General features: G+C 40.1%; 1 protein-coding gene across 2 annotated transcripts in view; it reads right to left on the bottom strand.

Moving 5' to 3' along the window:
- Positions 1–628: 628 nt before the first annotated feature.
- Positions 629–14,046, bottom strand: part of DGKB (diacylglycerol kinase beta) — a 223,250-nt gene continuing 209,832 nt past the window's right edge. For both annotated transcript variants that reach the window (XM_033165554.1, XM_033165555.1), the window contains 3 exons: positions 10,967–11,087; positions 9,455–9,515; positions 629–968 (listed from right to left, as the gene is read on the bottom strand). In XM_033165554.1, the coding sequence (XP_033021445.1) occupies positions 861–968; positions 9,455–9,515; positions 10,967–11,087 (290 nt within the window). In that variant the 3' untranslated portion in view covers positions 629–860. The remainder of the gene's footprint in view (positions 969–9,454; positions 9,516–10,966; positions 11,088–14,046) is intronic.

The raw sequence follows: 14,046 nt of genomic DNA, 5'->3' as shown, positions 1-14,046 counted from the left end.
CTAGTCTATGTCCAAGCACTTTTTTTGTTTCTTTCCCCAGGAAAACCCGCTCTTCACCGCAGAATCGGAACAAATGGCAATTCGGGTTTCCCTGCGGATTGCAGTTTGCTCCAATTCAACAGGGAAAGTGGGGTTGGTTGTGGATATCGGCAGGGCAAAGAGACCTGGGAAGCTCGAACCTGTGTCCTTTCTGAGAGAGGGAACCCCCCCCCCTTGCAGGGTGTCTGCCTCGCTCAAGTGCCCTCCAAACACTGGAAACGAGGCTGGTTGCTTCCTCTTCTCTGTGTTAGCACAAATAGTTCATGTGCCAGGCTTTAAATGATCAGATCTGCATTGAATTCAATGAGTGAAATTTAAGAGAGAAGGCCAGGCAAATACTAGGATGAATGTTAGTTATTCTTCAGCATTAATCAGGAAAAGAATCCAACCAAGGCTGCAATAAGCCTCATGGCACTTTCTTCAGAAGATGCCGGAGTAGTCCAATGAGTTAAATATGCCACCTTGAAAGACTAATCTGAGGATCAACATCCTGGGAAAAATCACATTTCCAACAGTGTTGCGTTCCCCCCTCCCCGTCCCACAGCACATTTATCCTGCAAATTAGTAATGGCGATGCATGCGACAAAAATATGCTTTATCACTTTATGTAAACATTAGCTTTCTTCATGCAAAATGCCTACAAAACTGTGGCAATAAATTATTCTAATAGCATCATTTTACATTAGCTCAGTCACAGAAACTGTTATTCCAGATTCCATGATTATGCAGTAGAGAACATTTTAAAACCCTTGAAAGGTTTCCAGCGTACATATTCCAAATCCCTGCTAATTTGATTTTGTAAGGATTTAACTAAAAGAAGCTTATTCTTTGCTGCAGTTCCTTGTTCTCTTAATGATGGAAGAGAAGAGCCCAGTTTTGGGAGGTGGTCCCATCAGTATTGGAGCTTGGTTCTTGTGGGTGATTTTTATCTGGCGAGAGAGAAAAGAATTATTACCTAATCAAAAGATGTGATAGCAATAGATCACAAAAATGATTATTTTAACTTTCCTTATCAGTTACACATCAAACAGCAATTTTACTACAATTTCTTGTCCTTATTCTTGTTCACAATCTAGTTCTATTATAAATTCTAGTTCACAAATAATGTTTGTTATTTTAAAAGAAGCAATTGAACAATGCTATGTTAAAAAGGGGGAGGTGAATGAATGAATGAATTTAGAGACCATTGCCAAGGCAATTATCAGTGTGTGTGTGTGTGTGTGTGTGTGTGTGTGTGTGTGTGTGTATATATATATATATATATATATATATATATATATATATATATATATCTGATTTGTATTTATCTGCACAGTTGTAACTGGTTATTGATCTGATTGACATGTTTTGGTTTTTTAAATGTATTAAATACCTATTTCATTTCATTCAGACAATCTATTTAATACTTAATTACTAAGGTCTTTAAGTGGTGTACAAGAAACTCAATACAATGAAAATAAATAAAAAAATTAAAAAAAAACTCCTAAGTAAGTATACCTATGTTGTAGGTATTTCTATTAGATCACAATGCTACTATATAATAGAACTTTATGTGTATTTTGAGGAACTGGTTAGAGTGAAAGATTGAGTCATTTGGGTTGGGGAAGAGAGTGCATGTATGTACTTATTTTTAGTTGCTATTTTGTTACTATTGTTTAGTAGATTATAAATGCTATGCTGATTCGTTAATCATAGAATATGACTTATAACTGTGATGTTCAACATCTTTTTTTAGTTGCTTGTTTGTTAATAGTGTTTTATAGATTGCAGTTGTTTTACTGATGATTTGTTCATTTACGTCACGTGATTTATGCTGCACTTGTGGGGGGGGTTCTATTATGCTATTCTTATTTCTTGTTTGCAAGCTGATTTGGGATTCATTTGAATGGAAAGCAGAACAGAAAAAAAGTCAATCAACTGAAATTATAAAATGTCTTCAATAGGCCCCAGAAATTCAATAGGGATGGGGCATGTCTGACCTCAACTGGAAGGGAGTTCCATAAATTTGGTCCACAATACTGTGAATGCTTGGCTTCTGGGAGATGCAAGCTGTGCATCAAAGCCAATGGGGAACGCTAGCAGTGATTTCCCTGAAGATAGCAGGGATCAGGCAGGGATATAAGGGACCAGGGGGTTTTGATCCAAGGAAATGTAAATGCTGCAGAAGGCTACATCCCTGCTGCTGTGTTCATGGCTACACTGAATAGGGTAATGGGTCCAGCTCCATATTTTATCCTACCTACTGTTGGATAAAGGAGATAATTCCCTCCACAGCCTGCCGTTTCTGCCACCTCCCGTATGGCAGCTCTATGAGTAGAAGGCATTTCTTTGCTCTGCCGCCAGATCAGACTGATAATGATTTTTTTTGTACACATCACGTATTAAAAATAGGCACTTGATTACAGTAGCATGCCTTATTTATACTTCTCCTAATCACATTGTTCATTGCTTTTAACGTGAACTTCAATGCTGAATTTCAAAATAACCATTAGGAATTAAAGTCAAAAGCCAACTTACTAAAAAGGTCAAAAATGATGGAGTAGCATTCTAATTTGTTAATTAATTGATAGTAAAATCAAATCAAATATTGAAAGACCTGTTTAAAACACCATGAAAGACTGCTTTATAGCTACTCATTTTGATTTCTTTGATATAAAACTAGAAATCACCTTAAATGAGACAACCTTAACGTAGATTATGTCTCCAATTTTCTCTAATTCAAGTCTAAATTAGAGAAGACATTTTATGAATGTATGCTATGCTCAAAGCTAATTGAAAGCAATTATCAAAGTGGCATTTTGTCTGTGACTTTAAGATACATTGTAAGATAATAAATGATTCTCATTATGTAATAAAAAGGTCACATCTTGCCTTTGGGCTAGTGACGCTAACAGTTTTTCAAAAGCTATCTGGGACATTTTCTTTAGTGAACTACGACTAATACAAGAACCATCACTTATTAAATATCAGTTGTCATCTGCACAGTATCCACATCACAAATGAGTATTTCTTTCAAAAAGAAACACCGCCTCATTAAAACTGGCAAAAAATATATCTCTTAAAGTGCATACCTGACATTTTCAAGCTAAAATGAATATCCTTCACTTGTCATTCACTAATAGTAATGTGTGTGTGTGTGGTGGGGGGAGTATACTGAGAGGACAGGCTCATTAAAATAGGGAATAGCTCGCTTCTTGGGGTGGAAATTTACTTTACAATCAAAAGAGACAGAAATGTAAAAAAATTCAACAGGATAAGTGGGTTTTATTTAACTCTTCTAGAATCCTAGCTTACTCTTCCCTATGGTAACATATGTGAAATTGTATGCATAACTCTACCAGGATTGCTAAAATAAATAAAAAAAAGGCTTCAGGCAACATTCATTTGTAACTCCTTCAAATTCACCAAATTAGGTACCCTTTAGAGTATTAGTGGCTACATATTTCCCCACACTATACCAAGCAGCCATCAAGGTACAGCACATAATGAATTTGGTACTAGAAACTGACACCACCAGCTTCTGGAACCTTAGTGTATCAAAACTACTAGGTATATTAATAATTCTTCCCATACCTGGAATGAAAAAAAATAAAATAAAAATAAAACCAAACTTCTAGGCTGTGAGCTATTGAGAGATTTGTAACACCCTTAAACTGGAAATGGAGCACCTGTCTATATAGTAACAAGAAACTAAGGAATGTCAACAGTTCTTACCAGTACAGTCTAAAATAGAAGACTTTTCCGCAACACATTTCAAAGCAGGAGTGTCCACACATTGCATTCAATGAGTGTACAATTTGTGTACCTAATTAGTTGAGCTATACAAATCAACTTTCCTATCACCTGAGCACAGGAGCCACCCCACCCCAAGATCTTCCATCTCTCCAGGATTCAAGTACCAGTTACCGACCTTCATCCAATCCATCACTGTGCTCAGATACCCTTCCAGAGCTTTCACAGCCTCTCCTGATTCAGATGTTATGGCAGGCATAGGCAAACTCGGCCCTCCAGCTGTTTTGGGACTACAACTCCCATCATCCCTGACCTGTTAGCTAGGGATGATGGGAGTTGTATTCCCAAAACAGCTGGAGGGCCGAGTTTGCCTATGCCTGTGTTATGGAAAAACAGAGCTGCATTATCCCTGACCATTGGCCATGCTGGCTAGGGCAGTAGATATCCAACAATATCTGGAAGGCTATAGGCTCCCCACTGCTGTTTTAATAATCTGCACAGTAGTTGCTTCTGCCATTAGGAAGAGGTCCTGAGAGGAGCATAGTGGGAAGAGACCTAATGAGGATCTGTGTCTGCTTCCAGAGCTTAGAAGAAAGAGGAGTAAAAAGCTGACACTGCCCCGCTGTTAAACCAATGGAGATGTATTCTCCCTAGACAATGTTGAATCTAGGAGTTCCACGAAACACAACAATGCTCTAACAGCAGCAGATTAAAGCTAATGCTAGAGGTCGTCTTGAAAGGAAGGTTTTGGACCAAGTTCCCTGTGAAAGAAGGGCAAGGTATGTCTCCCTCTGGAGGGAGTCCCAGAAGCCAATGGAAGATGCCTTCTCTCTGCTCTCAACCAAGCAATATTGCGATTGGATCACCTCCATACTCAGTCCTTCAGATAACTTGGTCCTAAACAATTTAGGGTTTAAAAGCTCATCACCTTTAAAAGGTGAATTGGTCCCAGAAAAAAATTTGAAGCCAGCACAGCTTTAATATGCTTTTATATGCGACTCCTATTCACAATCTGGCTACTGCATTTTGAACCAACAGTTCCAGGAGCCTGGGATTAGTAGTAGACTTAAATATAGACCAAACGAACAGTAAGTTTTCAAATCACATCAGCGTACCTTGCTTTGCACTCTGCATAACGTTGGTCTTGCCCTGTGAACCGCCTCAATGGTTTTTTTATATATAAGGTTGTTCTCTTAAAACAATTTCTCAGCAATAGCATTGCACCCACTGAAATTAAATCTAATTAGTTTGGCATTAATTAAGCTCTAATAATATACTCTAGTATCACTCCTAAGTAGTGTGATCCGTTTCCCCTTCACACAGGTAAATTGGAAAACATGGTAGTGTCATCATAATTTTTAAACACACTGAGAAAATGACAGAGCTGCAAAATTAAAATAAATGATTAATGGCATTTTTTTCATGTTCTATACTAATAGGTATTGCTGAGGTTTTAAATTAATAAAGCTGTCAACCTCAGGGTTGTTACAGGAGCCAGCACAGAACCAAAATGGAAATTATGTATTCCACAGACACCTACAGATGACACTTTGGAATATTTTAAATTTTAATTAGTAGGTGCAATTGTTTCACCCCTCCCCCCACCTTTAAACCACTACAAATTAATTGGCAATTAGTCACAACTAATTCTTTTCTTAACAATCTGAACAGGGGAGTTAGGTGCATTACATCTCAGCATAGTTGTCTAAGGTGCAGAAAGCACACATGCAGTAAATTGCATTGTCAATTATATGAAGGGGGAGGGGAGGAAGAACCTGTTGTGAAACTAAAAAAATACATATTATGCATAGGTAAACAAAAATAATGTATGCACTGTGCAGTGTGGGGGGACGACAACACAAAAATAATACCCAACCATACAGCAGAGAGCATCAGCCCTCAAATGTATGCAGATTACCTTAGAGAAGTTCCTACCTAAAGAAGATAGACAAGTTTGAATGTTAACAGGTTCTGGGCTGAAAAATGCCCTCTGGTTTCTCAGTGGTTTTTCTTCCTCTGTGAAACAAGCTTCCATTTTCTGCCTAATTTTCACAGTACTGCAGAATTTCAGCCACAGAGAGATTTTGAGATTATTCTATGACTACAAAGCACCCAGGTTGTGTGTGTGTGTTTCCTTACAGGTAAACATTCCTCCAGTGCTCTCTGCAGCCTTCCTGGCTGCCCGTTCTTCCTGACATGAAAAAGCCCCATGGGAGGAATTACCTCATAGAATCATAGAGTTGGAAGGGACCCCAAGGGTCATCTAGTCCAACCCCCTGCAATGCAGGAATCTCAGCTAAAGATTGGTCTAGCATGACTTATTTTTGAGGAAACCCATGCTGGGTCTAAATAACCACAGCATCCTTTTCTAAATGCTTACAGACAGGATCTATTCTAGGATCTTCCCTGGTACTGATGTCAAGCTCACTGGTCGGTAGCTACCTGGGTCCCCCCCCCTTTTGAAGACGAGGACAAAATTTGCCTGCCTCCAGTCTGTAGGAACCCCACCTGTTCTCCAAGTATTCTCAAAGATAGCAGACAAAGGTCCTGAAATTACATTTACAAGCTCCTTCAGTACCCTTGGATGCAGCTCATCAGGCCCTGGAGATTTGAATTCATTTAAAGTAGCTAGGTGTTCCTAGCTGCAGCTCCCTCCTTACATCATTTATTCTGTTATCACCAGGTTGGGCATCACTTTGCTTTTGAGTGGAGACAGGGGCAAAGTAAGTGTTGAGTAGTTCTGCCCTTTCTCTGTCACGCAATAGCATTTCTCCGTGTTCCCCACGCAAAGGACCTACCACTTGCTTGTTCTTCCTCTTATTTTTGACATAGCTGAAGTGACCTTTTTATTATTTTTAACCTCTCTTGCAAGCCTGAGCTCATTCTGAGCTTTAGCCAGCCTGACTTTCCCCCTGCAGTTGTTGGCTACTCGTTTATACTCCTCCTTTGTGATTTCCCCTTCCTTCCATTTCTTATCCATGGCCTTCTTAACTCTCAGCTCATCTGTAAGCTCCTTATGCAGCCACACCAGTTTCCTTAGACACCTCCCACTTTTCTTTCTTGTTGGTATTGTCTGCATTTGGGCCTTCGATATTTCTCCTTTTAGAAACTGCCATCCTTCTTGGGCTCCCTTCTCATTGAGTATGTATTTCTCCCTGGGCTTTGATTGAAGTGTGGGCATCCAGGAGGGCTGTAGAGTGCAGATGACTAGTGAGATGATTTGTTGAATGAAAGGAGGTACTACATTTCCAAAAAGCTATTGAAGGAGGGTCGTGGCCGCAACCAAAGCTTCCAGGCTGCCATATGACACCACTGAAGCTTTCATCACAGTCAGCAGCACAAGACTTGATGTGAGTCAAGAAGTATCCCCACCATATAACTCCCCCTCCAAATGTTTAACTACAATTTGCCATTGGTGAATGGGGTGAGGTATCCGTTTTGGTCCACCTAAACCACATGATTTTTTTTCAGGTGTACTTCTAATATGTTTTAAGAATGCTCACCGGTGTAATCATTTCCTGTATTTATACTCAGCGAGCTTCACTGCCTCCCAGTTGATTTCCAAGCACAGTTCAAAGTACTTAAAAATAAATCAAATTAAAGCCCTTAACACCATGGAAACAGGGTGCTAGAAGTAGCCTCTGTGTCCAGGTGAAACCCAGCAGCTAAAATAGTCTTTAGAGGCCCTTCTTTGTCTGCTCCTACCTTCAGAGATTAGGTGGGTGGCTAATGGAGAAAGGGCCTTTTCTGTGGTTGCACCCAAAAAATGGAGACCCTCCCCAAGGGAAATTGTCCAGACACTTGGACCACAACTCATTGGATACCAGGCTGTCCAGTTTATTCAGACTGGCTGCCAGATTTCTTATCACCGTCCTATCCCAAAAGAAGAAAAACAGACTTCTGGGCGGATTGGACATTCCTTTTAAATCATGACTCATGATGTAATTATGTGATACCTTAATTGATGTTTTTATAATTTTATGAATAGGGGGTGATGTTTTAAGTTGTAAATTGACTGCTTAGTCTGTTACTTTAAAGTCCTTTCGAAGTTCTAAGTAGAAAGACTAAGTATATATATGTTGTTTGAAAAATGGTGCGCGATGGGCCAATGGCCGTAATAAAATATCAATTAATCAATCAGACTGGCTGAAGATGTTCTCCTCTGTGTCCAAATGTCAGAAGTAAGATTAGCTAGGACATGGGAAAGGACTTCTTCAGTAGCTGCACCCATGCTGTGGAAACGCTTGCTCAGGTAAACTCTCTCTGTGATAATTTTTCAGCCCATGAATAAAATCTTATTTTGACAAGGACTGGGCGTGTCCAATAAATAATAATAAATAATAATTGGGCTTGCCAAATTGTTGATGTTTTTATGTTGGATCCCCCCCCCCCATTTGCTACCTGCTATCCCTCTCTCTTAATTATGTTTTAATCTGACTAACCATTGTACTAGCGGGACTTCCGGCCTGACACGCTCAGTGACGGGTCTAGGGAAAGTGCTCTGGAAGTCTGGAGCACTCCCAGTCACAGCTATTGGGAAACTGGAGAGAGTGAGGGTGATGCTGACTCCCTGAAAAAAGTTTGAGAGGAGGTATCAAACCCAAGGAAGGCACCAAGCAGCACAGAAGAAGGGGTTTCCTGTCGTTCTGGCACGATATAGGTGGAAAGATGACGAGAGAACCTCAGCGCAAAAAGGGGGGCATTCCTGGCTGTGAAACGCCTCAGGACCCGACCGAGAGAGCACCAAGTCACTCCAAAATTAAGATCTTAAAATATAAGCTAAGCTTCCCAAGAACACGACTTGATATCAGAATAAGAATAAGAAAAGAGGGAAGCAAGGGATCTATTGTTTATGCCAAAAATAGAAGCACGAGGAAGGGAGAAAGGAGGTCCACCTCAGTGCGGCTTTTAAAATTGTGGCTAAAGAACTTTACGAAAAGAAATTAATAATAAAGAAATTAAAGCATACCAAACAGCCTAAATAAAATATCAACTTCAAAACTCAAACTTAAAATAAAAATATCAAACCAAGTAATTATGTTATTGGCAATGTTAGCCGTGGTAATTTTAATGATGATGATACAAAGAAGAAGTCAGGTATGGTATAATATGTGGAATAGCTATAAGGCTGCAATCCTGCATCTGGTTACCTGAAATAAGCCTCACTGAACTCAATGGGTCTGGCTTCCAAGTAGACATGTATACGATACTCTGCGAGGTATCTAAACCATTTCCCCCATTTCTTCCCAAGTAAGCACACTGAGAAAGAGAGGCATCTCCTCCCATTTTCCTCTGCGCTATAATTAAATTTCCTCAATTATTTAATTAGTGCCTGTTGAAATCCTTCCAGCGCTTTGAATGGGTCTGCATAAAATCAATAAAAAGGTTGATGGGCCAGAAATATTCAACTTATTTGAACATATTCTTGTTAGAAAGAGCAAAACCAAAAACATATGTATAGTGAGTTCATACATAAGGGTGGGTGTGGGGGAGAGAGGGAGCGAGGAAGGGAGATATATTATACTGAAATCTGTGTGTAAGACTGCAGGATCGCATCCAAGTTCTTTAATGAAATAATCGAGAGTTGGTTACACTACAAGACTGGGGAAATAATGCAATATTTCATTTCGTGCAATATTACATACTGTCATTGTGACACTTACACTGATCAAGACACACTTACTGTACAAGGTGTTTGCATCCATGGCTCCCCATCAATCTGCATAGGCAGAGACTTGCTAGTCCTAGAGCAAAACAGTTACAGGAAGTACAGTGTCTTAAGAAAATACGGTGTGTGTTCTAAACAGACAGCATGTCCCCATATTCCACCCAGAGGCATGGAGTGAATTGGCCATCTGATTGTTTCAACAGGTCTCCATACTGCAAGCTGGAACACCCTTGAAAGCATTCCAGAAGTGAGCTAAAAACATACATTGGGCTCACAGCTTTCAGACATGATCTGACCCACTTTGCTACCTAAGCTGATTTTACTATATCAAAAGTGAGTCAGAATGGATAGGCCTGGGTGCCGTACAAGAAAAACCCAAATCAAATTAAGACTGCTGAAATTGTGGGTGGAAATTCATGACATACTTCATGCAGTAAAACATGGACAATAACAATTTATTATGTATCCTAAATTATGACTAGTAGATTACTGACCTAGGAGGATATCCAAGTAGTTGATATTTTATTATGATTTATGTCCAAATACTTGCTTGTTCCCCCAAATGCAAAGCTCCAAATGTTAATAACATCATAATGGAGAAAACTGGGCACCAGGAATGTTTTTGCTACTAATATTTTGGGGCTCTTAGAAAAAACTGCTTTAATAATAATAATAATAATAATAATAATAATAATAATAATAATAAGTAGGACCTATTCTTTTTGGTTTCTCCTCTCTCTCACCCCCCACCCTTTTATTTGTTGTTTCCTCCACTCCTAATCAGATGGACATTCAAGCCCCATGAAGCATGCTCAGTCCTCATTGGGTTCCTTCCCTAAACATTTGTTTATATTTGTACAAAATGTGGGTCCTCCCCCAAGGCTGTTGATACCTCCATTCCTGTGCATGGATGGGGCCATTTTATCTACATAAGGAGATAAGGAGAATGTGCTTGCTAAGATTAAACAATGGCACAGAAGCAAAATACAGTGTTAGCCCACTGGAAAAGTAAATGCAAATGGTCTGAGAAATGGCTTTATACCACCAGAGTTTCTGAAGACTTAGGCTAGGTAGTGGTCTGAATATTCCCCCCCTGCCCTGTTCCAAGTGACAATCTAGACAGGACAACTATGCAAGGATGGAGTGAAGGAACTGTGCTTCCAATATACTGTATAAGAAAAGTAAGAAGACTGATCTCTTTGTTGTTGGGAGTGAGCAAATTATTACTGTGCTAACGATGAAGGATTGGGCTGAGCAGAGAAGCATACTGGCCCAGAAGCAAATAGGGTTTCAAGAGGGAAATCCAACCATTGCTTCCTAATTTCCAGCAGTGAATGGAATGATGGGGCCTCATCACAGCCATTTTGCATTAAGCCACCCTGCCCCACAGCAGCTACTTTATGACTAGTGCCCCCATCAAAATGTGCCCACTGGTCCAAAAAAGGTTGACGATCCCTGCCTTAATATCGTTCCATCCAACCAGGAAATTCACAACCCTACTCTTGCAAAGGAAAATGTAGTTCCTACCTGATGATAACAGATGAGCATTGAGCAAGACGTCTCCCAGCACTTTTCAGCCCGGTGTATATTTGACCCATCTCCATGGCTCCCTCCAGACCAACCACTTCCATCAGCTGATCACTCAGATCTGAAAACAAAAGCATAACTCTTAGAACAGAGGAAGAAGTCATGGAGGATAAGCATGGCTGCTGCCGAGAACAGCAGCTTCTTGTCTTGTTCTTCCCCTCTCGCCAGCGATCCCTAAAAAATGTGCAATTGAAAACATTGTTTTGTATTACTAATGTTGCAGGAAAGAGAGAGTGCTTCTAGGTTTCGGAGACTGTATGTTTTCTGTAATCTCATGCTCAGGGCCCTGCATTGAGTAAAAGTTCTTACAGACTCTCAAGTTATTTAATATATGTAAAACTAACTAAAACTATTAATGTGTATGCGCTATCCACAAGACAATGGCTCCCTGTTCTTATGGCCTTCTCTACAAAGAAAACTCTCCTGCCCTCCCCCCCCCCCTTGTGATGAAAACAGCTGTGTTCACATTGTTCTGCAGAGTTGTCATTTGTATGCTTTAAAAAATAATTAAAAAGGTAATGGTGCTATTTTTCAATTTTTGTTAAAAAGCAACTATGAAAGACAGGATTGCTATTTTTGCTAAGTGGAGACACGAGCTTGTGACAATATCGGATCTTAATAACTTCTTGCAACAATTCTATGGCACATTGTTTCTCAGTAAGACCAGGATGGAAGAACGATGCATTGTCACATGTGTGATTATTTTATTAGAAATATTTTGTCTTGGAACATTGAAACGTGTCAACTGAAAGGGAAAACCCTGGAAAAAAACTAAAGCCGAAAGCAGCTTTTAGAAAAGCTATTTCCACCGATCATAAGAAACCATAAGAGAGAAAATACATTCAGACTTTTCAAAATAGGTGTAAAGTTTAAATATTAATACAATATCCCAGCCTGGGCAGCTGCCTGAAGTGGAAGTAAGAGACAAACAGTCATTTTTGGCTTAATGCAACTGTGTTAATGTCAGTTTTCCAATGAGGATCTGAAGCCAGAATAAACCACAGTTTCAGATTCTGGTTAGTAAACTGACATTAAACCACAGTTCCTCATTTGAAATGTAATGGAATTGTGGTTTAAACTAGGTGTGGAGAACCTTTGGCCCTCCTGATGTTGTTGAACTACAACTCCCATCAGTGCCAGCAAGCACGATCAATGCCCAGGGATTATGAGAGTTCAGTTCATCCACATTTGGAGGGCCCAAAGTTCTCTACACCGGCTTCAAAGAAACCAAGATTAAAGGGCTGAATTCGCAAGGAAAGGAAATATGGGGTGGCAGAGAGTGTAGGCTTGCAATTTATTGTTGCATTAATGCACTATGGTTTATTAAAGCACAATCACTACATCCAAAATGGGCCCAAAATGTTAATGCATTGGATGAGGAAGGCACTAGCCTTTGGGAACTCATGCAACCGTGCAGCCTTTTCCATGAAAAGAGTGGATGATGAGCCCAACATTAGGCTGGTAAAGGTAAAAAAGTAAACAACTCCTGGACGGTTAAGTCCAGTCAAAGGCAACTATGGAGTTGTGGTGCTCATCTCGCTTTCAGGCCAAGGGAGCTGTCATTTGTCAGCTTTCCGGGTCATGTGGCCAGCATGACTAAACCACTACTGGAGCAACGGAACACCGTGACGGAAACCAGAGCGCACGGAAATGCTGTGGAACGATCACAGTACACTATAATGAGCCTCACTGCACTCTGTTCTCTGTATGTGGAGGAAGTAGAATGTGGCCTTATGGTCCAGTCCTATGCATGTTTGCTCAAAAGCAAGTCCCACTGAATTCAGTGGGATTAACTCCCAAGTATGCATAGTATTGCAGCTGTACATTGCAATGTCAAATACGTTTATTCTGGATGAAGTCCCACTGAGTGCAAGTGGACTTACAAATGCAGTCTGACAGCATGATCATTTAAGGTGCTCTTTGTCTATTTTGGTACCTAACACACACACACACACACACACACACACACACACACGAGAGAGAGAGAGAGAGAGATGCTTTCACAGAATTTGAAAAGTATTAACTTTTTCTTATTTTAAAAGCAAGTAGACATCATTGATTACTCACATTTGTTGCCAGGAACAGATGGACAAGGAGCAGGAACATTTTACTTCAGTTCTAGATGCCTAAATGCCCCTGCTTCATAGATTAGTTGTTAATACTGTACCAATTTTCATGGAAAATGTTATTTCCAGGAATGATAGAACAAAGATCAACCACACACGTGTCACACAAGTGCGAATTTGGGGTTACTGCGCTTAGTCAAGTACTGTATATAAGTCATACAAACATATGACATGTACCTAAAAACTAATACACTTTCTTATATCTTTAATGTGTGAAAGATCTATGCTAGTTCAGTGGCAGTATTTCTCTTCCTCCAACCCTGCAGTGCTAGTGGGATCTGGGTAAAGTTCACTGTGTGACTGATGAATGGAAATCAGTAGACCCAAGGAACTTGGAACTTCTTCTGAACAAGCACTATCCACTCTTTAATGAGGTCATTAAAGCATATCTATTTAGCACAGCAATGGAAGAACTTACTAAAAGTGCAAATTACAATATGCCTTGAGCCTTCTCAGGACCAAGTTGTGCACATAGAAACAGAATTCCATGTGCTAATTGCACCCAGAATTTATTCCCATATGCAGAAGAGTGTCTCTGTCTCTCTCTTGCAGTTCCTACTGTTGGATCTGCACGCACAGGTCCAAATCTAATGGCATTACCATTAGATTTTACTGTACTGATCACCTGCTTGCGAGAGTGGGAGAGCAGTAAGTCAAGCCCACCTTCCCGCAGCAGGTGATTGGTGCTATCAAAACTGAGCACTATCCTGCGACTCTTCCCATGCCCCCTACATCCATGCCACACTCCTCAATGGCTCTGTCCTCACTCTCCCCAAGTGCTTTTGCCTAGCATCCTTGAACTATGATGTTCAAGGTTGCTTGCCTTGATGGAGAGGTGTGAGTGGGCAAAACCTCTAACTTTTATGCAGCTGAAATATAGCTTATGGTACAAAA

Source organism: Lacerta agilis, chromosome 12, assembly GCF_009819535.1.
Source record: "Lacerta agilis isolate rLacAgi1 chromosome 12, rLacAgi1.pri, whole genome shotgun sequence".
NCBI classification, from domain to species: Eukaryota; Metazoa; Chordata; class Lepidosauria; order Squamata; family Lacertidae; genus Lacerta; species Lacerta agilis.
The sequence above is the reverse complement of the archived record's forward strand: the minus strand, read 5'-3'. Positions and strand labels throughout refer to the sequence as shown.